Source organism: Manacus candei, unplaced genomic scaffold (genome assembly GCF_025592945.1).
Source record: "Manacus candei isolate 608988 ecotype Guabito, Panama unplaced genomic scaffold, ASM2559294v1 h1tg000131l, whole genome shotgun sequence".
NCBI classification, from domain to species: Eukaryota; Metazoa; Chordata; class Aves; order Passeriformes; family Pipridae; genus Manacus; species Manacus candei.
Genome location: NW_026138179.1, coordinates 236,572 through 263,842, shown reverse-complemented (window position 1 = coordinate 263,842; position 27,271 = coordinate 236,572). Strand labels below are relative to the sequence as shown.

General features: G+C 49.0%; 1 protein-coding gene across 3 annotated transcripts in view; it reads left to right on the top strand.

Annotated features, from left to right (window-relative positions):
• Positions 1-24,594, top strand: part of WDR59 (WD repeat domain 59) — a 47,614-nt gene extending 23,020 nt beyond the window's left edge. For 2 of the 3 annotated variants that reach the window (XM_051771328.1, XM_051771329.1), the window contains exons 13-27: positions 630-754; positions 1,632-1,796; positions 2,597-2,692; positions 4,022-4,178; positions 5,435-5,504; positions 5,771-5,924; positions 9,455-9,511; positions 14,483-14,616; positions 16,024-16,105; positions 17,733-17,845; positions 18,892-19,039; positions 19,132-19,204; positions 20,496-20,622; positions 20,996-21,138; positions 22,936-24,594. In XM_051771328.1, the coding sequence (XP_051627288.1) occupies positions 630-754; positions 1,632-1,796; positions 2,597-2,692; positions 4,022-4,178; positions 5,435-5,504; positions 5,771-5,924; positions 9,455-9,511; positions 14,483-14,616; positions 16,024-16,105; positions 17,733-17,845; positions 18,892-19,039; positions 19,132-19,204; positions 20,496-20,622; positions 20,996-21,138; positions 22,936-23,171 (1,880 nt within the window). In that variant the 3' untranslated portion in view covers positions 23,172-24,594. The remainder of the gene's footprint in view (positions 1-629; positions 755-1,631; positions 1,797-2,596; positions 2,693-4,021; positions 4,179-5,434; positions 5,505-5,770; positions 5,925-9,454; positions 9,512-14,482; positions 14,617-16,023; positions 16,106-17,732; positions 17,846-18,891; positions 19,040-19,131; positions 19,205-20,495; positions 20,623-20,995; positions 21,139-22,935) is intronic. The other variant, XM_051771330.1, reaches the window with a different exon arrangement.
• Positions 24,595-27,271: the final 2,677 nt, after the last annotated feature.

The following is a 27,271-nucleotide window of genomic DNA, read 5'->3' as shown; positions in this document are numbered from 1 at the left end:
CCGTTTGAACTGGAGAGCTAGACCCAGCATTTTGATGAGTCTTTAAAGACTGTTAAAGCACTAGAGTGCTTTGCAACATTAAATGCAAACGGCTGCTACAAATGAATTAAGCCTCTATTAGGACCAGAAATACTCTCTGCTCTCTCCCAAAGCATTGTTATACTTTGGAAGCTTTCCCTGAAAGCTAAGAGTGGTGATGATGGGGGATGGTTAGTCCCAAAGACCAGAGCTCCTCCTGGAGAGTGCTTTGGCTGCAGTTCTTTCCCACTGAACTGGGAAGCTCCAGTTCAGCTGATTGAGACTCTGGCAGCACTGTGTAGGGAGGAGAAGGGGTCTCAAATGAGAAGAGAAGGACTGTTTAGGGCTGTACAGAGTACAGGCAACTTCTGTAACCTTCCCAGGAAACCTGTGTGCAGACAGGTTTGTTCTTTTGAAGAGAAGGGTCAGAAGCCTGCCTGTAAACAACAGCTGAGACCCTCCAGCTTGCAGGACTTTGCCAGGTAAAACTCATACCTCCATGTGTCAGAAGGGCAGAGGAAAACCTGCTGTCTTGGCTGCCTCCTGACATTGCCTGCCCAAAGTCTGTCTGTTATGGTTTGGCTCAACCTGTTTTCCATCTTTCCCATCAGCCTTAAAAGAAGATTTCCTGAATGACCCTCTGGTGGGAAAGAAAACGGACCAGCTGGGGCTGCCTCAAACCCTGCAGCAGGAGTTCTCACTGATCAATGTGCAGATCCGAAATGTCAATGTGGAGGTAGAGAGTTTCCTTTTACTGGCTTCTTAGGAGAGGATGTGGGCAGGCTGGCTCATGGGAGCCTTTAGAGGGGAACCTTCTTTGCTACAGTGACTGCTGTCTGTAAACAAGTTTTATTTTAAGCTGTAGAGATCCTCTTGGCCAGGGGTAGTAAGAAAGAGGATAATCCCAGACACTGGGAGTGAGGGAAGTGTTTCAGCACAGTAAGTACACTGGCTGATCTTGAGAAGGCTGTGTGGTGTTTTCCTCTCTGCCTGGACTGCAGAGTGGAAAGTGATGTGTTCCATGCAGTTGGTCTCATTTCAGCTGTTTCTGAACCCCATCTGCTGAGCCTTCCCTATCTTGCACTCTCTCCCTCAGTTTTGGCATCTCCCTTGCATTCCAAACACTCCTCTGTGCATGGAATCTGGCTGGAGGTACAGCACTGGACTGGGCTAGGAGGCCACTGCCTGTCTCCTTTCCTTACCCCTGTGGTTTCACAGCTCATGGCATGATCCTGGTGGAGTTTTCTGAGACAGTGGTACAGAATCTTAGATGATGCCTGTTACTGCTGCACTGGGCCTGGAGCTCTCCATGGCCAAGTGAAGTGGGCTGGAGTGCAGCAGCTTTTGGGAGCAGAACCTGATTCCTGGTGCTGCCTGGGCTGGCCTTGGTTCTCCAGATGCGGGGATGCTGGATTGTCAGTCTGCTGGTGCAAGAAGAGTCTGTGCCCATCTGCCTGGGGTTTTTTGCTGTAACCGTGTTCCCTGCCCTTGAGAACAGCTTGACTTTGTCTTATGGGGCTGTGGAGGAATCAGTCCCTCAGCATGAATTTAAGCCACTTTAAGTTAAAAAGTCCCTGGAGATGTGACTACAGAGCAGTTGCTTTCCCTCACAGATGGATGCAGTGAGTCGCAGCTGTACGGTGTCGGTGCACTGCGGCAACCACAGAGTCAGGATGCTGGTGATGTTCCCTGTCCAGTATCCCAATAACGCTGCACCGTCCTTCCAGTTCATCAACCCAACCTCGATCACAGCCTCCATGAAGGCAAAGCTGCTGAAGGTGTGTGTGGAGTATGCACTGTCTTTATAAAAACACAAATGCTGTATGCTTGATGTCTAGATTTTACTGACACAAAACGTCTGATCTTGCTGAAGGCATTCCACAGGTCACACTGAACTGATAGATTGTGGAGCCCAAAGGATGAGGTTTCTGTTGGCATTGCACCCAAGTATTTGCCTTTCTCTACTGGTCCTTTTTAAACACTGCTGCTGTGTTCCCATGTATTGCCTGAGGATCCCTAACATCCTTCTCCTCATGCAGTTGCCCTCAGCCCCCCTACTAGACAAAATGACCAGCTAAGGATCCAGCTGCAGAATGATAGTATTTTTGAGCTGGGTTGTTGCTTCCTGCTCTCCTTCACTAACTGTTTTAAAAAGGAGGGGACTTTTTTTGTGTGGGCCCTGCCAATTCCAGACCTGGTGTTTGATCGTCTCGTGTAGCAAATCTATTGCTAATGGAATCCCTTCCCCATCAGCAAGTTGATGGAACGGTTTGGGTTCCTTCCTGAAAAAAAAATTGACCCAGTTTGCCACAAACTGGTATGAAACATATGGGTCACAGCAGTATGGAAGCCCAAATCCTGGCTCAGAGTGTGCTGCATCTACGTGAACCTCAGTGCTCTGATCAAAGCTCACAGCCATTCCTCAGAGCACACAGCACGCCAGTGGCTCCAGTGCATGTTAGGGGGGATGTCTTTGGCTTCTCTGGGTCCTGGCATCTTTGCTGCTCTGCAGACAAAAAGGATGTGAGCAAAGTGTAGATGTAACCATGATTCAAGCTGCATCTTGTATGTATTCCAGATACTGAAAGACACTTCCCTGCAGAAAGTGAAGCGGAACCAGAGCTGCCTGGAGCCCTGCCTGCGTCAGCTGGTCTCCTGGCTGGAGTCTGTCGTGGTATGGAGGACTGCGTGGGCTCTCTGCCCTAGTTTGTTGTCTTCTCCCATGCCCCACACTTCTGACTCTGCAGTGAGAGCCTGGCCTCATTAGATGTGTAAATAGACCCCTGTGACTGGCCATTACATTTGTGTGAGCACTTCTGCTTAATGTTGAAGAGAACTGGGTGGATGATCAGACGTGTTTTGTTTCCACAAATGAGGCCCTGAAGGTTTGCTGCTTTGGGAAACTCTGATATTCAGGTTGGGGGGAGTGACTGGGGCTTGGACAGTGGTGCATGGTATCTTCCCAGCTCAGAATATATCTCACTGAGTGCCAGGGCATGGTTATCATCTGTGAGAGAAGATAAGAGGCCTCAGGGAGTTGATGGATTCATTCTTGTCTGAAAGGCAGTGGCAGATGTCTTTACCTTCTCAGTTAAGATCCTGCTAGTCCTATTCTAGGGTTTTTGTTTTATTCCCTTAAAAAAAAACCCCAAACTGTGAAAATCTGGGTTTTTTTGAAGCTTTGTGCTGAGGTTTTGTAAGGATGATACTGCAGATAAATCCAAGTCACATTCTGCTCTGAGCTGAGAGATCTGTGATACCTACTCAGCATCCCAGTGTCAGCTATTTGGTCTGTGTGTGGGTGAAGTGTACCAGAGTGGGTGTTTTTAGCATTCAGGAAAAGATTGGAGAGTCTCCTCAGGTTTCTTTTCTGAGAGGTTTTGTTTATTCTTCACAAATAAAGGGCTTTTTTTTTTTTTTTTTAAATGCAGAAAGGCTTAATTCTGTTTGGTTTCAGCAGTAATATTGTAAGAGTGGGAACTTTCCCTGCTGTATGGAAATCTGATGACTCAAGCCAGGCACCATTGCCTTTAAAGAATTCCTTTAGACCTAAGTTGTAGTATTCTTTATCCAAATAAATGCAGATTTCTGCCAAAATTCCTATGGATAGGCTTGAGGTCCCCCAGTATTTCACACCACCTGCCTTCCTCACTTGAAGGCTCCCAACCTGCATTTGATGCCCCACAGTTGTGTGGTATTCCCATTTATGGAGATTTTGTCTCCCTTGCATCATTGAGGTATCAGGTTTAGCTCAGCTTGCTGTCTTGAGAGTCATCCAGAGTGTGAAGGTCAGATTTCTGTATACTTTCCCACTGTTTCTCCCCAAGTTAAACTCTGCATTTCAGCATGGTTTGCCTTTGCAGCCGTGCTCTGAGCTTGGTCTGCTCTGGCTTGAAGGATGAGCACCTCCTGTGAGGCTGGTTGGCAATGCCATGTCCGGTTCTCTGGCTGGATTTCTTTCCTGTGGCAGCAGGGGTGTGACCTTGGGTAACTTGTGTTTCAGAACCAAGAGGACAGCACGTCCAGCAATCCCTACGCTTTGCCAAACTCCGTAACACCCCCCCTGCCCACGTTCGCCCGGGTCTCCAACGCCTACGGCTCCTACCAGGACTCGAACATCCCATTTCCACGGACCTCTGGAGCCAGGTTCTGTGGTGCAGGTTAGCCCATCGCTGATGTGTTACAACAGCTACCCGGGGAATGCTCCTTTTCATGTCTTGGGGAACACCTGCCTCTGAACAAGGCTTTGGTCACTGCCATGCAGCGAGTAAGAAATGATGTTCAAGTGGCGATGTCGTGGTAAATTTATGGATGAGACTAGTTAACAACTGTTTGCAGTTGGTGTTGCATGTGGGATTTTAGGATTTGGAAATGCAAGCTATCTGAAGAGATGGCCTTTGGCTTGTGGCATGCCAGAGGCATTGACAGACCTCTTATACAGAAATCTGGGAATAGCTGTTTTCTTGCCTGGTTCTCCTGCCAACATCACATTGCTGGATGTTTTCTGGTGCTCAGTCTTCGTGAAATTCCTGTGGTTTGGGGTTGAACTTAGCCCTTGATGAAACCATATTCTTGTTACTAACCATTCTTTTCTCATCCTGCACTCTCTCTGATGTCCAAAAGAGCTTTCCCAAGGTCATTGGGAAACTTCCCCTAAGCAGGAAATGGGGTGCAATCACATCCAGGTTTCCAGGAGAGCATACAGGGCAAAGATCATTAAAAAACAGGTTAAGGTCTGAGTGAGAGCTGTTAAATTTCACTGAGCTGTTTCAGATGCATGCTTCCTCTGGACCTGACTGCATCCCAGTCTGAGTGTGTTTTGAAAGCTGCTTTCCACACAGGCCTCTCAATTCCCAAGCAAAAGTAAAACAGAATAGTATTGCATTGAATAGGCTCAGTGAAACCTGCTAAGTCCTGAAACTGTTTCAAGACTGGGTGGCTGAAAACACTTGAGGTGCTAACAAACTGGGTAAGGCTTGTGAGAGAGTGCTTTGGAGTTGGCTTCAGATGGCTGGGGCTCTCCTGTTGAAGAGGAGAGTTGTACAAGCTGCAGTGATTTCTCTCCATTGCCAAACATTGCCTCACTTGCCTCTGGAGCATCAGTGCTTGACAGGTTCTGGTGAAGAGTTAAAACATGAGCAGGTATTTGCTCATTTTCCTGTCTTTTCTGTAACAGCTGTAAGCCACTTGAAATGGTGCTTTTAAGAGAAACATCTCAACAAAACATGCTTCAGGGAGGGAATTTGGGTTGAGAAAATGTGGTTGTCTACTTGTAGTTTAAAAGTGCTCGGGGTAGTGGATAGGTGCCCAGCCCCTTGCCTCTGATACCTTAAATGGTATCCAGGTTTCCCTGTGTTCACCCTTGAGTAATCTACTCCTTGTTGCACGATCTTTATGCCATGTCCTGTCTCTTCAGGGTACCTGGTGTACTTCACGAGACCCATGACCATGCACCGCGCGGTGTCTCCGATGGAGCCCACGCCCAGGTGAGTGCCCTGCTTGGCATTTGGTGTGTGCTGCAGTGGGCAGGAAGGCAGGAGAATGTCAGAACCTACACTGGAGCTACTGACCTCTAGTGTTAGCTGTGCCCTCGGCACGGAGAGCCTGGGCCCTTACATCGCTGTGCCTCAGCAGAGACTCCTTTCAGGACACGGGAACCAATGTTTGCAGCTCGGGTTTGTGGAGATGTCAGCGGGAACCTGCAGGACCTCTGGTGGGTGAAAGCCCCTGAAAGTGTATTCCCTTTTTCCAGGTCCCTGTCAGCTCTATCAGCGTACCACAGTGGCCTCATCACTCCGATGAAGATCCGCACGGAGACTCCGGGCAACCTGCGTCTGTACAGTGGGAGCCCCACACGCAGCGAGAAGGAGCAGGTCTCCATTAGCTCCTTCTACTACAAAGAGAGGGTAAGTACCAGACCAAAACACTTCTCCTAACACTTCAGCTTTTGTGATCTCTTTTCCTTTAATTTAGCATTTCTAGTAAGAGAAGCTTCATATTCCTCTCAAGAAGACATTTTTTTACAGGCAGCTCTGTAAAATGTCAAATGGATTTATCTCCTATTAGTCACTTCTTTACTGATCCTCTCTAGCATTTGACCTGCTTATTTTGGTGTTTCTCTATGCTGACCATCAGAGTTTCCTTCAGTGCATTACACTGTCTCCCTTTTCATTACATAGGGTTAAAATCTCACACTTTAAGAAGTCATAGTCTCCAGATAAGTACATATAGGCAGCTCTTGCTGTTCTGGGTACTCCCTGACATATGTAACTGCAAAGGGTTTTGGCTCTCTCCAGCTTACTGCCAGCCTCTCCTGGATTATGGGATATAGTTGGTTATTTCTATTTCAGGTGTCTTTTTCAGGGATATATGCCCCTTGGGACCTTTTTTTTTTTAAACAAAAATCATTCCTGCATGATTCTCTGAAGATCTTCCAATCCACATACTCCTGGTTTAGGTGTAGGTTTTGCTGTCACTGCTGTTTACAAGCAAGGCTTTGGGGGGAGAGTGGGATTGTTTCCTTCTGTTGTAACTGCAGAGTGGCCACAGGGTAGTTGTGAAGCAGCTGTGAGGGCCTGATGTGCCTGGAGCAGACACTGTGGGATTAATAAACTGAGCAGGTTTCTCAGAAACAAACTCTGGGCTTCAGCAGGGGATGAAGTGGCTTGCAAAAATGCAGTAAGCTTCCACTGAGAGCCGAAGAACTTGGGGTATTTGAGTAGTTTGCTCACTGTCCATGTAGAGGGCACTAATCTGCTGCAGCAATAGAGAGCCTCCAGCTACCCCAAGGAAAGCTAAAAGTTGTCTGCACTCTGCTGCAGTGCAGCTTGGGAACTCCTGTCCTGGGAGCAAAGGGAAAATCAGAGCCTTGAACTCCCATCCTTCCTGGGCATTGAAAGAGGTCTTGTTTTTCTAGTGGTGCTGGATGTGGCAGCCAACCCTGTCTCTGGGACTGTGTCCTGCTTACATGTTATTTATTACACCTACCACACCTCTGGCCCCAGGTGCAAACTTTGCCTCCATGCAGACCCCAGAAGACTCTGAGACCCCATTCTGGTTTTTTTTCCCCACACCACCTTTTTTTTTTTTTTTCTGAAAAGAGAAAATAGTGCTGCCTGGTACAAGAATTACAGCCTGTCCTCGTCTTTGCAGGAGAGTTTATTTAAAGAGCTACCTCTGTCCTCTGCAGCATGCTTGTCTCCGACACGCAGCTCTCTAAGATGACAGAGAAGGCTAAAAATAACATGTGGAAGCAGCTTGGTGCAATTTCATGTGACCTGTCTCCCCAGCCCTCGTATAGATGGCGACAAGATTTTTGTCACGGGGTAAAAAAAAAAAATCAGGAGAGCAAAGCCATGTCTGCTGAAAGCCAAGGGAAATTCCTGTGTTCTACTTCCCCCTGCCAAGGTATCTCCTTGCATGCTGGAAGAAATGTAAGGACTCTAGCACGGAGCTAGTTCCAATGTTCTTGCAGATGACATAGTTTTAAAAAAACCTATATCTCCCTTCAGCAGAGGTTTTCTGATTCTTCAGGATTTGATGTCATGGCCTCTGTTAGATCAATGCTACATATTTTTATGTCACTTCACTGTGAGGCTTTTAAAAAGCCCAGACTCTGAGTCTGGTTAACTCCTTGCTCTGAAGCTCGGATTTTATGTTTGCATTAAATAGAAGTTGAAATTTTGTGCATTAAACTCTGATAACTTCAGGCCTGACACTGAATTTGTCAGCGTTAATCAAGTATTTAAATCCCATGTAGCAGCAGCCACTGGCATCACTACCATTAGCAAACAAATGGAATCTGCCCATTGCTAGACAACAAAGATGTCATGTTCCCATAAAGGCAGGGGAGCTACTGAATCCAGCAGAGAGCTCCTTAGTAAACCAAATTGAAACTCACTCTGGCACTGAGCCTCTCTGTGCTCATTTAAGTGTGTGTATACACACACACACACACACACACACATGCACATGTATATATATCTTTCTCACTTTTTATTCACACATGCACACTCCTTCCTTCCTCCCTCTTTTTCACTCCTCAAAAAAACCCCACTGAAGAGCAGCAGTCAGCAGAAAGGAGGAGCTGTATCTGTACTGTGCCGATGCCGTCAGTGTTTCAAACCTGGGTGTCTCTTAAAGAAGGTGCCATGGCTGTGTTTTTTCTCCCTACAGTTAGAGGGTCATGCCAGTGGGGACACAGGGACAGCTCAGCCTTGCTGTACACAGTGATGGTGACAGTGGTGACCTTATGCTTCCCATCAGGGAGTTGGTGGGCAGACTGAGTGTAGTTTTTTGCTTCTCCACTGTACCAAATTCCCTTCAACTAACCCTTTTCTCCTTCTCTGTGAGGCCTGATGAGGAACCTGTAGCACAGAGCTCTCTCTTTCCATGGGGCCCTGCAGCCTCAGCTCCCTGGCTGCAGGGTTCCCCCAGCAGTGAGGTGCACAGGGATGTAGAGGCTGAAGGCATGGCTGATGGTCCTGACTGTCTATCACCAGTTGAAAATAAATGTTACATACATTACATATGACCCAAAGAACCCCTTCTATTGTATTGACTCTTACAGAACTGTACACAGAATATTTTTTTGAAGTGAGTGTACAGTAACGTGGTTTGAAAGATCCTGTTTGTTGTTGCTATAATACTGCATTGAGTTCTGAAATGTCTGCAGGTTCCTAATGAAAACCTACTCTGGAGCTATCCTGCATCATCAGTCAGTGAATTTGATTGCTCACTCAATCTGAATGAGTTCCTCAACCCATAATGACAATTTCCACATGGCCCTGCCAAGTAGCAGTGTCTCTACATCCCTTCTAATATCCTGACATATGGCTTTTATTGTTTAAAATGAAAGTGAACAGTTACAGCAGGTTCCAGTGAATGAAGTCCTGGAGGATGCTGAATGTTAAAGGGATATCTGAGTAAGCAGGAGTGTTTGTTTAGCTTCCTGCAGATTTCTGTGCCATGGCACTGGACAACTGTGGTAAAAATGATGCAGTTTGCACTTCAGGCAAGAGGAGTAAAACTGATTAGAGTTTAGGCATGCGGGGCACTTGGGTGTTGTCCTCTGCTCAATTCATGGTACGAACAAGGGCACACAAAGCAGTTCAGTGCTTCTTGCAATAATACAACTCTGTGTGGAAGACTTTATTCAGATTTGGGGTTGCCAGTCTTCCATCAAAGCTGGTATGGGGCACAGGCACAGCAGCTCTTGCTTTGCCGGGGCCGTAGGTAACGTTGCGTGGTGCAATTGTGTGAGGATGAAAGCGGGGGATCGTGGTTTGCAACTGTTCATTGTGTAACAGAACTGTTGGGACCAGTATCTTTTACTCTGCTGGTTCAGGGCACTTTTCATTTCAGTTTATTTACCTCTGTCTTTAATTTTCTTGGTGTCTCTCTTCCCTTTTCCTGGGTATAACGTTTTCGCGTACAGATGTCTCCTCGCTCTGCCCGGCGACGTTGGTCCATACAAGCAATTAACGACTTCCCGGTACTGTGTGCTGTGCTAATGCTGTCCTTGATATGACCCTGTCTTCTGCCCAAGGGCCCAAGAATAAGATGCCACCTGCCTGCCTTTGAGCAACCTGCACAGGAGTGGGGGAGTCGCACTCCACACAGGGCCTAGGGCTGCAGTAAGAGCTGTAAGTGGACAGGAGCAGACAGCAGCTGGCAGGGTACAGTTGCTGACCCACAAGATGCCTGTTCCACCTGGCCTTGCAGTCAGGAAAGGATGCCAAGGGATAGTTTGAAGCATAAGAAAAGATCAACCTCTAAGAAAGAGTGCCCTGTAGAGGAGCTGAGTGATTATTATACATCATCAACCAACTGATGAGACTGACATTAGAGCACCTCATTTCTGAGAAGATAAAGCCTTGCCAGAGAGGGAGGAAAGGTCAGTTAAGAGCTGTGGAAGGAACAAACTGGTTGAGTTCCTGACAGTGATCTGTCATCTCGTTAAAATGTGTTGCCAGTTCTCAATGCAATCCACCATACAGTCTTATTTCCTGGACCAGTAAATAGAATTTCTCCTTAATTTGTGATCTTCTCCAAGCCCTTGGAATTGCACTGCCCTGCATTCAGTTGGAGTGGTTGCACTTCCAACCACCCTGGTACTGCCTCCTCCTGGCACCTGCCCTTCTGAGTTTGCTTTGAAGTAGTTTTCTATTAGTCAGGTCCACGTGTCCCTCAAGCTTGAACATCATTCATGTGAACATCTTGATGATATCAGGGTTGCTCAAGCTGTGCTGTACGTTTGGGCAATTACTATCTCATCACTCATCTGCCAAGCATAGACAAAGCTCAGAAAACTCAATTTCAATTTTAAAATGATCTCTGTAGGTCCGTTTGTCTTAATGTCTGTGTGAACAGCTGTTTTTTCACAGCTGCTGTCCTTCATGCTATCTCTTCCTAAGGCAGCAGGGAATAAAATAGAATCCTGTAACACTTAATTTAACTTGGTATAATAGGATCAAACTTTCCTAATTACAACAGCTCTAAGACTATACTAGCAAATAATAGGTGAAAGAAAGCAGAAGTAATTTGCATGACTCCATCAAGCCTTTTTGCAAAGAGCTAATAAAGAAATGGGAGCAGTGGATGCAAGAAATGAAGTTCTGTCTTGGATCAGGAACAGACTGAAGGAAAGAAAAAAAGTGAAGCAAGGAACTTGCCAGGTTGTGGTGTGATAAACTGTGGTGCACAAAGGTCCACAGTTTAATTCCCTTACCACTGGCCTGGAAGGAAGAGCAAGTAGTGATGTGATAAAGTTATAATTTTGTCTAACATATACTTAAAAATGATGCAGGGGTTAGTCCAAGCCTTGAAGGATTGATTGCATTTGTGGATAACCTTTGGAAGAGGCTGATCTGACTCTCTAAATTGGCAGTAGTTGCCTCAGGCGAAGACACAGGCATACATGAGGAGAGGCGTGGGTTATTAGTTCAGACCAGGTGCCTTCCTGCTGGGAGAAGAGCTCAGCATTGCCCAGGCAGCTTGGGGAACCTAGAGCTTAGCAAGTTTACAAGAAGCAATAATTCATCCTTCCTAGGTAATGGCTAGCCTCCTCTGCCCAGGTGCCTGTGCTTCAGGGCAGGTGCCCCAGCTATTGATTGATGGAAACTATAAAGAAATATTCCTGCCGTGGGGCACTTGATTCAAAAGGGCCTTGTCTTTCTTTAGCACCTTTGTGGAAGGTGCCTGATATTGTGGGAGATGCTGGAAATAGTAAATGTTGATTATTTTGAAGAGAAGATCCAGGCAGTGCTGCATGAGCCACATGGGGGAGTCGGTGTGTAGGCAGTTGTTCAGAATAAAGGAGCATAGCTTTCTGCAGGGAGGCAGCAATTTTTACATTTTATTTCAAAAGAATAATATTAGAAGCAGTTTGAACCTGACTTTGAGCAAGATTAATTATTTTCTAAATGCCTCATTGTAGCTTAATCTTTGGCATCGAGTCTGTTTTCTTCTGCCCACAACCCTTCCCTTTGCCCTACTAAGGCCAGCTGATACCACGAATCCTGAAATTTTGCATATGCTTATGCGAAACAGGCACTTTGCAATTCAGGATCCTCCTTCAAGCACTGCCTGCCTCAGCAGGATCCAAAGACACACACACCCAAGTGTTCAGCACCCTTTCCAAGCGGGCACGCAGCATTTTGCAACTCCTTCTGCTGAGTATGCAGTGATGATGGTGGTTGCTACAAAGCAGTTGGTGGCTTATTCTTGGGCTATCTGTTTCTACATGTAACCCATTTACTGCCATCGTTATCACCTCAGATTGCAGCAAATTACAGCCTTGGGTACAGTAGTGCCAGGTGCAGGCTGGCTTTTTTAGTCATTATTCAGTGCTGTTCCCTGCTGTCATCTCCAATCCCATGATTGTCATAAATGCTTTGGTTACTTTCCTTCTCCTGCTCTCAGGAACTGATGAGTCTTAATTTACTTATCACTGTAGCTATTTTCTTTCTTATCTTCCTCTCCTTAAACTGAGGAGCAGCTGAATAGATGCAGTTCTCCTTGGCATGGATTCTAGTCTATAGAAAGAGATAAGACCCACACCTTTGTCCTTCAGCTGTCAGTAGTTAGCTCGGTGCATGCATGTTGATTCTGCTTCAGTTCCAACCATTGTGTTTCCTGCTCCCCATCCTGACCTGTGCTCCAGTCCCTAGGAAGAGATGTGTTTTCTGTTCTACCCTAATGCCCATGAGCCTTGGTGACACCCTTCAATTACACCAGAGTGGGAGCTCCTCCCAGGAGAAGAAATGAAGTAGAAGGGTGGGAGAAACCTCGTGGTGGACCTTGGCCAGACAGACCCAACCTAAAGCTTTCCACCTTTGTGGTAATCCCCCTCAAATACCACCTGGTGGAGAGCCCTTCCTGTAATTAACACCAGCAATTATTGGATTCAAAGTAGAGCTTCTGCTGTCAATGGTGATGAGTTTTACCCCACACTTCCAATTGTGGGTTTTTCCCTAACACTTTATTGCTTTAGCTGAGGCAAACCTGAATTGTGAAAAACCAGACATTTTTAATGGTGACTCTACATGTGACTTTATGATTTTCTTCTGTTACAGCTTTAGGGGCAGGAAGTGGAGGGCATGGAAGTGTAGTACTGGCAGGGCCTTTGGCCATTAACTGACCAGTCCAGGTGCTGCATTAGTAAAGAGTTAGGGCTTCCTTTTTTGCCAGTAAATAGGCAGTGCTAAAAGGAAGAAAACAGGACAATTTTATTGCGAGTCCCAGTCTTCAGGTGTTTCTGATATCTATAGTGTCTTCATTTGTCTGGTGATATGCTAACAGCAAGCAGTGGAAACCATTCATGAGACCTCTTTTTCATTCTCATCCTCATTTGTTGTCATTCTCCTCCAAAAAAAAAAAAATACTGAATTACCTGTGGAAAGTGGTATGTGTTGTCCATGTTTCTAGTCTTTGAAATGCCTGTTGGGAGGCTTCTTCAGCCCGCTCTTGCAGAGGGCAGGAGCAGGTTGAATCTGGAGTAAAGAGGACCAGAGTGTGCACAGTGCCCAAGATTCAGAGGTACCAAACACAGGTAGAAACAGGGCTGTCAGCATCCAGTGCTCTGGAAAAGCAATAATATAGTATAATAATGGTAATAAATTTATAACTATAGTAAATAACTCGTGAGGAGTTTTTTAAGGACATTTTGTGTCTGATAAACCTGCCCAGGTTCTCACGGGACTGCACGATCATGGTCAAAGGCCATTTGGCATGCAGCCATCCCAGAGCTGGCCTCACACCCACAGTAGAGGTGACCCTGCTTGCAGTCCAAGTCCTGCCCTTGCTGTAGCCCAGCCTACTCTTTAGGAGCAGGGATGTGAGCCTGTGTGGGCTGTGTCTGCCTTGCAGAGTCATCAGCACAGGGCTGCTTTGCTGGCCCGTTCAGAGGGGCTGTTCTGCTTCAAATAGAGGAGTAAGAAGCCCCAGCAGGAGTGCCTCAGGAGGCCCTCCTTAGCTCAGCATGACCAGGCACATGGGCTCTGTGTGTCACTGAGGGAACACGCCATGGGGGAGCAGCATTGCAAAGCATCAGAACCCTGCATAGCAGCCAGTGCTTCCCTTCATAGAGCTCCAGTGCCTTCTGCCTGTTGTGCTGCTGCACATCCTCTCGTCCTGTCTCCTCACCCTCCTAGACCAAGGAGTTGGAAGAGGCCAGGATACCAGCCAAATACTCTATGGTGTTTTACACAGCCAAGGTAGCTTTATGCAGCTTGGCACTAAGATGGCCTCTGTGTCTCTTACAGGGAGTATTTGGGAATCTTGGTTTCTTGTTTCTGTTCCCTTTTGTTGGTTCCTCTCCTTTCTTCTCCCCCCTCTTGTGTCCTGAGCCAGCTGTAAGTAGCTGTGAGCATGGTAGCTAAGGATCCTTGCTAGGAAAACTTGGGCCCTGCTTTATCATCTGCCAGTTGTTTGTTTGAAGCTGTTGATAAAGCAGGAGGTGGGAGCCCTGTGCTGGGGCTGAACAGGGCTGTACTCACCCTGGAAGGGCAGACCTAGGGACAGTCTGGAGCTGCCAGCTTGCCCTGAGGCAAAGGGCGAGCAGAAGCTGTGTCCCGCCAGTCTCTGTGCTGATATTGGCTGAAGTCAGCCCTGGTCTATGTGCAGAGGGTTCCCAGAGAATGAGAACTGAACAGTCCTCCTGCCCAGGTTTGATTGGCACCCCAATGTTGATTTATTCTCTTACTGGCTTTCACGGGAGAACTCACAAAATACTTTTTGAGTGAGTTTGACCTTGAGCTCGCTGCCTTGACCTGCTTTTCACTTCCTACAGATGGAGATGCTTGTTCTCCTGGGCATGCCATGGATGTTTTTCAGGGTAACACAGAGCCTTCTGAAAGGCAGGTTTGGGTGCTGCTTGCATTATTCCTGACCCTCGTGCTTTGTTCCCTGTCCCGAGCACCCTGCTGTCCTCTTCCCCAGTAACTCGCTGCCGTTCGTTCTGCAGAAATCAAGGAGGTGGAAAAGCAAACGAGAGGGGACAGATGCCAACAACAGACCCATCAAAGCTGCTGGGAAAGTTATTATCCAAGATATTTCCTGCTTGCTGCCTGTCCACAAGCTGCTGGGAGAGCTCTACATGTGAGTTCGTGTGTGCTGTCATCCTCTCCCAAATGAAAGCAGCAGTTTTTGGCATTACTGTGCTTTAATCCTGATGAAGTCAGCACTGATCTTTGAATGTGTCTCTACCTTCTTCCTCTGTTCTTGCCTCGCTGCTTTTTTTATGGTTTCACTCTGCCTGTGAGAAGGGACTTGCCTCCTGTAAATCTGAAAACTGTGAGGGAAGAAACTTGTGATGGGGTGTTATAAATAGAGTTTGAAGTAGTACTTCAAACCTTACAGGTTCAGGTTTTCACCAGCTAAAGAGAAATTATCAGTACAAATTCTTTTTCAGATCTCATGTTAAATTCTACACTTAAACGCACAGGCTTCAAAATCTCAGTAAATGCACGTTTTTGTTCTATAAAATTGTTAATATCTCATAAGGCTTTTTAATTTCAGAAGTATTTGGAGACTTGTTTGTGCATGCCAGGTCTGTGCTGCAAGTTGTTCTGCTTTAATGGAAAGGATGGGGTTCTGTGAGCATTTTTGTGGGGTTTTCGGTTTTTTGTAAACAAAGGGCTTCGTTTTTCCAAACTTTCTAAATCATATAGTTACAAAACCTCTGTTCCTGAATTTTTTTCTCTCTTAGCTTAGGTAATACTGACTGGTCCTTCGTGGAATTTCCAGTCTATGGACATTCAGGGAAGAAGCAGATTTCCTTCCTTAAAGCTGGAGGCGAGAGGGCGGAAGAGAGGAAAAAACCCCTTCCTTCTCTTTTTTTCTATATTATCAAAAAGAATGTTCTTTAAAAAAACCCATTGGACCTTTCTTCTTGGGATACCTCATGTAAACAGCCTTTTCCATATGCCTTAAAATCTTTAGCAGTGTTGAAGTGTTAAGAGTTTTGGGAAGATTTCTGATGACAAGCAGAAAAGTCCAGGTGGGTTTCCTCAGCCCACCTTGCCAGCCCCTCAGAGGCTTCCCAGTGGGTGTGTTTTCCTACTTGGGAACAGGCTGAAGGCCATCCTGATTCTCCACAGCATGCCACCATCTCCTTCCAGGTCAGCCAGAGCAGATTGATGGGCTGAATGGGAACAGGACCATGGAGCTGATGGCACCAGCTTTTAGGGATAAGAATGATTCTGGGCTTGGTGATATCCTGGCACTGGTCTGATATCTTCTTGGAAGTGGTGCTGCTTAGGATCAATCCCAGCTAGTATGGAACTGGATTTGATGTGTGGTGTATTAGGGAAAATGAAGGAGAAGGATGGCAGTGATCCCTGAATAACAGAGAGGGAAGGTAGGGGATCCCAGCCACGTGAGCAGGCTCATACTGACCAGGAGGTTCTGGGCTGTTCACTGCTGCCAGGACCACATTCCTCCTGTCCCTCCCCACCTTCACAGGTAATGTGCCAATGAGAGCTCAGCTCTCTCCTTTCTTTTCAGACTGAATGTGAATAATATCCAGGAGACTTGCCAGAAGAACGCTGCCTCGGCCTTGGCTGTGGGACGGAGGGACCTCGTACAGGTATGACATATAATCAGACCTTTTCCTCAGCATGCTGTGCTACCCTCAAATGGCTTGTGCTGCCACTGTGGTCCCCAAACAGCCACCTGAGTTCAGCAGCTGTTCCAGAGAGCCTCTGGTTGGTGAGCAGAGGCCTGTGGAACAGCCACCAAGGTGGTCCCCACCTCACTGACTCTTGGCATGGAGAGATTCCTTCCCAGGGCTGCAAGCAGATTGTTTATGCCCTTTGCCAAACTGACTGAAGTGCATTTTTCAGGGAATTCCTGTAGGCAAATTGAGGAATGTAGCCTGCTTTTGAGTCATCAAATGGAGTAACTGTGCACAGAGTTGCCTAGCTGCTCTCAGCGTTTTGATCCGTAATTTTTTTCATATTTGTGTAATCATTCCCATGGTTTGGCATTCATCTGTGCTGGCACCAGATGCTAACACAGCTAGCTTCTCCCAAGAGACCCTGGGCCCAGGGACCCCAAAAGGGGGCTGGCTACTTGCCTTCAGCTAAAAATAGGAGACAAATGGCTATTGTGGCCCATCCTTTTCCCTGTGATTAGTCCATTGCAACAGGCAGAACATTTGACAGGATGCAGGAGCACCTGAGAGAGGTGGGAGCTGGCAGTGACAGAGCAGCTGTGCACATCTCCTGAGCATTGGCTCTTCCTAGAGCTGGGCAGGCAATGTGCATAGGCTTACCTGATCTGAGCCAAAGCAAACTCAGGCTGTTGTTTTGCTTCATGGTGGATTCTGCTGGACCCAGAGAGAGAAAGTAGGTCTGGTTCCCCTTTGTCTGTGCTTCCTCTTGCAGTCTAGTTTGCTTTCATTGGACCAGAGCTTGGGTGGAGTAACTTCAGCAAGATTTCTCTGAGATACCTCTGCTTCTTGCTTGTTTTTCCCTGTCCATGTAACTCCAGGCTGTACTGCAGCTGTTCCCAGCAGCCACAGAGGCTCGAGTCGCAGGTTACGTGTAGGATGTGCTCTGGAGCAGTGCAGGAAGTGGCGTCTTTCTTGTTTCCTCTCTGTGCTCTCCCATACTCAGCCCTGTCCTTGTTTCAGTTTCTCTTCTGTTTCTTTCCCTCTGATTTCACAATGAGCAGCTGTGGGACTACTGTTCTTAGTACTTGGATCATGTGATTTTTTTACTTTTCCGTGTTGTCAGCTCTCTGATTTAACTAGTTGAATTTCTGAATTAGAAGTGGCAAACTGTGCTCCTGTCTGTGCCAGGCTGTGCTAGGAGAACAGCATTTAGTAACACTCAAAACTAATCAAAAGATACTTCTCATGCAAAAACTGATTTACCAGTAAACTTTCTGCTACCAGCCATCTCCAAAACCAAGAACTGTATATAAATTCACTAATAGATTTGTTAAGCTACCCTGACAGGTCTGTTAGCTATAGACTGATCTGCTTTAGCATTTAACCCAAACTCAGAGCAAGTGGGACAGGGAAAGCTTTGGGTTTGTGTTATTCCCTGTATTATTTGTGACACAGAGACCGAAACTCTTCCTTGCTGTCAGGGGAAAAAAAAAAAATGCAAGCTCCATTATTATCTGTGTGTGAATTTGTGCACACCTATGCCCTGGGAGTGTGGTTATTCCTAATTGTAGCTTTGCTGCTTTTCCTTCCTGTCTGCCAGGTTTGGTCACTGGCCATGGTAGCCACTGATCTCTGTCTTGGACCGAAGTCTGACCCAGATTTGGAGATACCCTGGGCACAACATCCATTTGGACGTCAATTACTGGAGTCCTTGTAGGTGTCTGAGTGCTGGGGAGGGGTTGGGGAATGGTTGCTGAAGCAGAGCCCTCCATAACTGTGGACGTGTGAGGCATCAGTTCAGATCTGGAGTGGTGCCACAGCGTGGATTTTTTTCCCCTCTCAAGCCTGCAGTGCCTCACAAAGGGAAGCTCCAAATGTGTTCATGGCATATGGGAGGCAGCACTTGGCCTTCCACCTCTCACCCAGGTCTTCCTTGGCTAGCATTGAGCAACAGCCAGGTGCAGGCAGAGCTCTGCTTTCCACCATGCCCACAATGCCTGGTTTGGAGGTGTGGGTTTCCTGCTCCCCACTAAATGAGCCTGTTGGTGTAGCAGCTTTTTTCACTTGCAGATTACCTGTTGCCATGTAGCATTACCGGAAAATCATTCCAGTGGTCTCAAAGCCAAGTGTTAGCTACAGATGTCTTCCAGATAGTGACTCTGCTCGGGAGGGTGCATAATTAGGAATTCATATTACAACTAGTAATTGTATCTGTTGATACACTCTGTTTGGAGGCACAGGATTTGTGTGGTGTACTTTCCATATTGTTGATTAGCTGTTGATTAGCTCTCTCCTGCTCCATGGCAGCAATGAGAGCAGAGCACAGGTTGTTCTTCATCACTCTCAGTCTTCAGAGCAAACCAAAAATTTCATAGCCATCCAGAAAACCTGCAGTGGGATTTTGCCTTGTGTGATTTTGCCTAGATGTGGGATACTTGCACCCCAGAGGGCTTTGTCAAAAAGATGTTGTGGCTGAGAGTGAGTGTAATGGCTCCAGTGTTACATCAGGCTACGAGTACTGCTGGATTCCCAGAGCTCCTGTTTTTCTCCCACCAGTTAGGCCATGAGCATTTTCAGGAGAACTTGCCTTCTCAAAGGTGTGACAGAAAAGCCAGCCCAGTCCCTCAGAGCACACGTGCCACCTGCGGGCAGTCACGTCACCCAAACCACGCAGCAGGTTCACAATTAGCTGCCCTGGAGTCTCCATGTTTTTGCCACTGAGTCCTGCCCAGTCTCACACTGTCCTTTCCATTTCCCAGGCTGGCTCATTACTCACAGCTCCACGACGTGCAGACCCTGGCCATGCTCTGCAGTGTGTTTGAAGCCCAGTCCAGGCTACAGGGGTGCCCCAACTCCTACGGCCCCTTTCCTCAGCGTGCCTCCAACCTGGCCTCCCACAGCCGATACGTATGGTCACCATTTCTTTCACATTTGTCTTGAATACCTTTGAACATCTCTCATGCAGATGACATGATTTCTTCTCCTTTCTCCCTCAACAGCCCAGCTTTACTTCCTCTGGCTCCTGTTCCAGCATGTCAGACCCTGGAATTGGCACCGGGGGCTGGAGCATAGGTACGAGACCTGGGTATTAAGTAAAGGAATCTCCCTCCATTCTGGCCGAGGTTTTAGATGGCTCCTGTGGTGGGGAAAGGAGGGAGTTAGTACTGGCTGTGATTGCAGATGAGCTCTGCCAGAGTAGCTCTGGGGGGGTTGGCCAACATGGTGTGATTCCATGGCTGGAAGTGAGCAGGACTTGCAGTGTCTGTATCAAGGTTCCTGCAGTTCTGCACCTTCTGACTTCAGTAGATACTGTCTGACTGGTCTTTGGAGAAGGCCATTACTCATGCCAACTACTCCTGCTAATTTCCTTCATGTGCCTGGACATGGTTCCCAGGATTAGCTGCTCCATCACCTCCCCCAGGATCGAGCTCAGGCTGACTGGCCTGCAGTTCCCTGGGTCCTCCTTCTTGTCCTTTTCGAAGACAGGAGTGGCATTTGCTGTTCTCCAGTCCTGAGACACCTCTCCCAGTCACCACAGTCATTCAACGAGTATAGAGAGTGGCCTTGAAATATCATCAGCCAAATAATTCCACAGGGTTCAGGGGGGAAAGCAATGCTGTGCTTTCTCCTGTCTCTAGAAAAACAGCAGCAGTTGGGAAGACTGGGTTCTTGGTGCCATCAATATCTGAGCTGCAAAGGTGACAAAGACCAGTCCCTCCTAAGGGCTCCCATGTCCGAGTTGAAGCTGTTGGCTAATTCCTAGTGATATACACAGCCTGGGGCAGCACCAGCCCTGTTAGCACCAAAGCTGTGAGTTTTCAGTGTGATATCAAGGCATCTGTGACATGGGAAAGAGGGGAGGATGGGGGTTAGCAGAGTGGATATTGCCTTGTAGCGTTATTAGCAGTCATCTCCCTGCCCCTGGGGCAGTACCTTGCATACAGAGGCCCCTTTACGTAACAGCAGTCCTGGTGATGGATGAGAGTCCTCTGTCTCCAGGAAAGAGGAGCCCAGGTCTGCCAGGGATAGTGTTCCCAAGCAAACTCCATGGCATTGATTTCCTGGTTGCTTTTTGTCTAAAGCCCAAGGCAAAAGGGATTCCCCCACATTAGATTTCTCTGCCTGGTGATCCTCCTGCCTGTCCTGTCACCACAAGTGCAGGAGAAGCACTTGGAGGTGCAAGTAGAGGCTGGCACTTAATCTCGGAGGCAGGGCAGTGTTTGTCAGAATGCAGAGGGTGATACAACGTGTCAGAGAGAAACCCGTGGGGGTGCAAGCCTGTGGTCTCCCGTGTCCCTTCCTGAGGCTGGTTTTGAGGAGGCTGTGCTTGCAGAGGTGGGCTCACAGCTCTTGGTGCTTGCAGCAAACAAAGACACGGAGCAGGCCTCCACTCCCTGGTGCGAGTCTTCTCCGGATGAGTTCCGCTACGGAAACCTCATGTATCCTGATCATCGGGAGCGGGAGAAAGACCAGCATGAGAAAAACAAAAGGTAGGTTGTATGTGTTATTCAGGGAAGCGTGACACTGTGTCCAAGTCACCTGGAACTCCATCACCAGGTCGCTGGTGCTGTACCACACCTACCCCTAGACCTTGTCATCCACGTAATCACTTGGAGAAGCTTTATCCTGCAGATCAACACTGCTGGGATTACACATGATACATCCCTAAGTGGCCATGGCCCCAGAGGGCAGTCCACCCACGGAGTCTGCACCGTGGAGCGCAGAACAAGTTATTAGCGCTCAGCAGTGCTTCAGCAGCATGTGGGAAGTGCTGCGTTTACAGCACAGCCATCGCCAGAAAGAGCGTTGCAACCAGAGCCTCTGAGAGACAAGGCTCAGTTACAAGCCTGTTTGTTCCTCTAGGCTGCTGGATCCTGCCAACACTCAGCAATTTGATGACTTTAAGAAGTGCTATGGAGAAATCCTTTATCGCTGGGGCCTGCGAGAGAAGCGGGCGGAGGTTCTGAAGTTTGTCTCGTGTCCCCCTGATCCCCACAAAGGAATTGGTGAGTGTCTGCTCCTGTTTTGCCCAGGCAGGGTCACAGCTCTGCCTCAGGAGGTTAGGAACATGCAGTCTGCAGGGCAGGATGTGTCACAGACTGAAAGGAAAAAATTTATTTATTTATTATGAATAAAATATGAAGGGTTTATTGAAATTGATGATGATAATGATAATGATTGGACTAAACAGGCTTTAATCAGAATCATTTACTACACAGTATAGAAAGTTATAACTACTAATATAGTGCACTGGTTATTAAATCAATAATATCAAAGCTAGCTTAGTAATTATCGTGTAGACATTGATGTTACTCACCCAAAGCAGCGGCCATGGGCAAATCTCTCTCACTCACCCTTGAGGAGTGACCTTCAGGGATGTCTCCACCCAAGGGAAGGATCTTCATACACATCTAAGGGTGGTGTGTTAGAAACTCCCACCATTTAAAAGTGGGACTGCTCTTTCATAGTATGAAGTGATTGACTGTCAGTCGTACAATTTTAGATAAAATGTCATCCTGCCTGCTCAATTTTTGAATAAGATGCTATCAGCTCTTTGATTTGTTCTTCTATAAACATCTGCCTCTACCTTCCCTACCAGGGCTTTCCTATCCCTGTTGATGCCAGCCTTGGTGAGGAAGCATTTGTCTTACCTATCTGTATGATGGGTCTAATCTGAGGTAGTTTGATCAAGCTGGTTTAGCATCCTTCAGCACTAAAGACAGCAGGACCCCCACACTCAATCCATCACCAGTAGCTTGCAAGTAAGGCAAAATCCAAGCTGGTTTGCTCCTGCTTATGCAGAACATCCTGCTACAAAGATGAAGAGTGTGCACCGGTCACTGGAATGTCACTGAAAATGTGGCATTTAACCTCTGACAGAGTTTAGCTCTGCAACTGAGTGGGTTTGACTTCTTCACTGCTCTGGGTGGAGATGAGGCCTGCAGGTGTTGGTTCAAGGGCTTTGACACCTGTGACATCTCTGCAGCAAAGCTGGAAATGCACAGACTGCCACACCAGCAGTGCTCAGCTCTGTGCTGATGGATGTCCTTTTTTCCCTCGGAGTAAAAGCTCAGGCACGCCCTGTCCTCGTTGATTCTGGGCTGAAGTGTCCTTATGTTAAAATTGCAAGATCCCTAAGTGGGTGAGCTAGTCAAGAAATAGGCAAAGAGAACTTTTCTCCCAAAATATTTTCTGCAGTGTAGATGCCCAGCTTAAGGCAAAACGGCTTCTTCCCAGACCTCTGGGGGCAGATGTGCTTAACCTGTGGGGAGAGAAGCAGGTGAGGGATGCCAGAGAAGCAGCAGTTGCCTCACCTTGTCGCCCAGAATGACTCTTGGAGAGTTACTGGAGTGAAAATTGCTGCTTGTTGCCTCTCCATGGCTGACAGGGCACTGTGCAGGCATCGGGTGCCTTGGGTACACTCTGAGCCCTCTCTCTGATGAGAAATAGAGGCTGTTCTTGTCTGCTTAATGACACTTCGTAGTGGTGAGAGGCAGATGAGAGCGGGGGAAGCCTTCATGTGTCAGTGTCTCCCAAGGTAGAAGTCCAACAGACATTCCCAGCAGACAGCTGGAACTATCAGGGGAATTAGTGGGCCAGTTGGTGCCCTGACGCTCCGACTGCCCGTTCCTTGATCAAACCAAGGTCTCCATTCTCCCCTCCTGGAGGAGCTTCAAGGCAGGTCTCTTGGGCAGCAGGTTCAGGGAGCTCATCTGCTGAACGGGGGGGCTGTTGGCAGGGCTGCTCTGTCCGTGATTCCGGCGGCACTAACTGTCCTGCTGTGCCTTCCTTCCCTCCCGCAGAGTTCGGGGTGTACTGCAGCCACTGCCGCAGCGAGGTGCGCGGCACCCAGTGTGCCATCTGCAAGGGCTTCACCTTCCAGTGCGCCATCTGCCACGTGGCCGTGCGCGGCTCCTCCAACTTCTGCCTGACCTGCGGGCACGGGGGCCACACCAGCCACATGATGGAGTGGTTCCGCACGCAGGAGGTGTGTCCCACGGGCTGTGGGTGCCACTGCCTGCTCGAGAGCACCTTCTGAGCAGGGGGGACAGCGGGGCCGCCCCGCAGCGGGGTGGAGGATTTCATTCCCAAGCCATGTTGAGTCAGCTCTGCTCCGCGGTGTCCGGAGGGGATCGTCATGAGGAGCTGAAGCGGGATGTCCTGGCCACGCGCTGTGGTGATGTTTACAAGTGCTTCCAGTACTCCTACACTTCCCAGGTTGCTTTCAGATTGATTTGACTGAATTCCCTGTGTCCATTGCTGGCAATGGATGCCAGACCAGAAAAACTGCTCTCTCCTGCAGAGGGGTGTGTGAACATTGGTGCGTTTGGGATGAGGAGATGTTTGAAAGCTCCCCTGGAAAGAGCCCACCTGGCAGAGCCAAACTCACTCCAGCGATGTAGTGTCTTTCCAGGTGCCTCCCTACAGGGGCTCAAAGTGAGCAAAACAGTTGTTTTACACACCTTAAGGCAGACATAATTCTCAACCAACAGTGAGCTCTAAAAGTGAGCTGTAAATGGCGGTTGGAGAGCAAATAGTCTGTGAGACTGTGCTCAGAGTTACTTATTTTGAATGGCTGTTTACATTGTTTAGATTTCCCCATAAAGCAAGAGAAGGAAATGGCATTTTTCAGCATTACTTCTTAAATAGCTTCCTGCTCACTGGTCAGTACCTGTGGCTGGTGCAAAAAGCCCAGCCAAGCACCCAAGGTCCCTGGGATTAGTTGCTTCCAGCAGTTTTAGTACTGCGAGGCTTTAAGGTGTCTCCATCTCCTGCTCTGACCAGGTGAAAAAATGCACTTTAACCTGTCCCTGCCTTGTAGCTGACACTTCCTGGTGATTGGGAAAGGCACCTGCCTTTGAGTTTGGGATCCACATTGTCTTTCCATAGATGGTGGCATATTGGAAAGCCTTTGCTTCCTCACTGAGAAAGCACAAGGACACTGGTTCCATGCAACTCCTTTTGGCTGTTGTCTCCAAGCTCTACGGGGAAAATTATGGATAATTTGAGATGTGCTGCTGCTGTGCTTGAGTGATGAGGCTCCTGAGCCAGGGAGGCTGCAGTTTCTAGGGAAAAAGGGGTTTTGGAAGCATGGTAAGATCCAGGGAGGCAAAACGTTTATGCCCTTTCTCCCTGTGGACCTTCAATTGGAGAATGTATGGATCTGTCTGTTGGGGCCGTGCCCGCTGGGCACTCCCAGCCCGGGGACGCTGCTCTGTGGTGAGTGCACACCCGGAGCTCACAGCCTGTGCCTCTCTGGGCTCAGCCTGAGCTCTGGATTTGGGCGAGTGTGTGGTCAGGGATGAGCCCACCGGGGCTGCCCCCACCCGTGCCAGAGCTGATCCCTCCCTCTGGGGCCCCCTGCCATGCCCGCTCCCAACCCCTGTGCTAGCTCAGGCTGTGGGATCCTGCTGTGGAATAAACAGATGTTGTATCTTAAAACATTAAAATTATTTTTTTAAGTGCTGTTCTGATAGAACTTGGTGTTGCTCTGCTGGTTCTCCCTCCGTGGGGAGCCCCCAGCAGCATTCCCTCCCAGCGTGGTGGTGCATGCTGCACCCCGGGCCCTCTCCCTGCACCCCAAGCCAGGGGGCTCAGTGGCTGCAGTAGCTGGGGGGCTGCTGTGTCCCCCAGTGTCCCCCAGCCCTGCCTGGCACATGGCACAACAGCCTGGGAACTGCCCGTGGTTGTGAGGCTCCTCTTGGGAAAGCGAAGCCGGGCGGTGTCTGAGCTGCGGGTGAACAAAACCCCACATCCTGCAGTCCGGGGAGGCCCCGGGCAGCGTCTGCCCCCGAGGGAGGCGGGGGGGGGCACTGGGGTCCTGCCCGGCGCCGTGGCAGCCCTCGGGCCGGGGTGCTCCATGCCAGGAGCTGCAGGGAGAGGGCTCCCGCCCTCCGCCTCCCTACGTGACAGCCATTCAGCTCGGAAGTATTTTCATTTCCATGCTTGAGTGCTCCCGTGGCTTGGAAGGGAAAGGAGACTTGTTATTTAAAGGTGATGAACCGACAAATCGTGGTATTTAGTGTGTTATTACAGTCCATTACGGTCTATCTCCATAGTATGTGAGCAGCCCTGAGGAGGAGCACAGCCAGCACTTCAGAGGAAGGAGGAAAAGCCCTTGTTGCCCTGGCTGTTTGTGCAGCCCTGCACAGATGGGTGGAATTTCTTCCCGGATGCTGCAGGCAGTTCTCACACCCTGCAGCATAGCTGGTGGTTGCTTTGGGAGCAGTCTCGCTCGATGCAGGAGTGACTATTGCAAGGAAACAGGAATGGCTTATTCCCACCTGCCTGGAGCTGGGCAAAGAGAGAAATGTTGTCTTTGCTGCACTGGGCAGCAATAAATGGTCAGAAATGGGATGTGCTGGTGCCCCACACCAGTCCCTTCTGCATTGCTCCCCAACTGCTTTTCCCTGATCCCACCTGCTGCTTGCAATAACTTGGGAAAGTACGAAAACATTCCCCAGTGTGGCCAAATCTCACTCTGAATTTCAGGCTTTAGAGAAGGGAGAGGAGGCAGGCACTGCTCAGGCAGCGAGTCTCGGCACAGAGTGTGCGCCAGACCAGCTCTGGGGCCACTGCCATGCTCAGACCAGGTGAATCAAACAGAGCCTCCAGCCGATGGACAGTGCCAAGGACCTTGGTCAGTTGTGCTGTGGGACAGGGGTGACCCATCCGTGGCTTCTGCTGGTGCAGGAGCAAGGGGGCATTGGATTAAACTGTCCACTTGGCACAAGAGGGCATTGGATTAAACTGTCCACTTGGCACAAGAGGGCATTGGATTAAACTGCCTGCTTGGCACGAGGGGGCATTGGATTAAAGTGCCTGCCTGGCACGAGGCGGGAGCGAGCTCCTCACGCGCTGCGTAGGAAGGGTGTCAAACCACTTCCCTCAGGGCATCACCGGTGCCAAGGGTTTGCCAAGGCTCTTGCCAAGGCTCCCGGAGTGACTGGACGCTGCTGGGGAGGGGAGCTCCACCCCAGTCCGGAGAGGGACCTGTGTGACCCCAGCCAGCAGCACTGCAGAGATGCCCCCGTGCCCCACACCTGCTCTGGCACCCTTCCTGGTCCACTGCAGGGGAGGATGCTGGGTGCATGACACCTTTGGTCCGACCCTGAGCAGCTGCTTGCCAAAACTTGCTTCAGCTGCCTGCCAAGTGCATCCCAAGGGCTGGTACCTGTGTATCCATGCTAGCTTTCCCAAGGACTGAGCTGGAAGAGAGAGAGAAAGCTCCCACGACAGCCCACGCTGTGCCCTCAAGGCCACTGTCAGCTTTTTAAACCCTTTTTGTTCTCCTACTAAGGCTGTAGTGAGCATGGTGTGCCTTCTTGTCCCCACTGAGGCTTTCCATGTGCAGAGAAGGAAGTTTAATCCCTGATGATCGGAGTTTGGCAGAGAAACGAGGAGTGATAATAGCAGAGAGGGAAAACCTTTCCCCATGGATGCAGCACCCTGCAGTATCTATTGGCCTCCTCCTCCTCAGTGGCCACAGCCCCATTATCCCAGCATCAGCCCCTCCAGCACTGCAGGGCCTGATCCTGCCCAAAGCCAGAGGCACATTCCTGCTGTCTCCCTTGTGCCAGCCCCAGTGTCTGTCCGTCTGTCTGGTGGGTAAACCAGTTCAGGAACTGATGAGCCAAAGCTGTTTGACTGCTCTCGTTTCAGCCAGGCTGATCAGCAGAGACTCCACTCCCTGGTGCTGCCTGTCCCAAGGGACAGGCCATTGGCACAGCCCTCTTCTGCCCATTTGGAGCTGTTCTGGTGGGGTCTGCCAGCACCATCCCCCTTGCCAGTGCCACCACTGCTCAGTGCATCCCTGCTCTGCAGCTGACAGGGTCTCTCTGCAGCCCCATCCTCACCACAGAGCTGGGCTCACCCACCCTGGGGACACCCCCGTCCCTTGCATGGGGGACAGAGCCCCACCATGAAGCCCAGTTGGCAGATGGGGAGTCAACTCTCCACGGGCTGGCTGATGTGTCCAAGCCCTGCTGCAGCACAGCTGGGGACCACAACCCCCATGTGCTGGGAGAGGACGGCAGTGGAGACCCAGAGGTGCCCCGGCAGCTTTGCCCCCTGTGGGCTGGCAAAGGCTGGACCCATCTCTGCCATGAACTGCAACTACCACCGAGCCCCCAGTGTGGC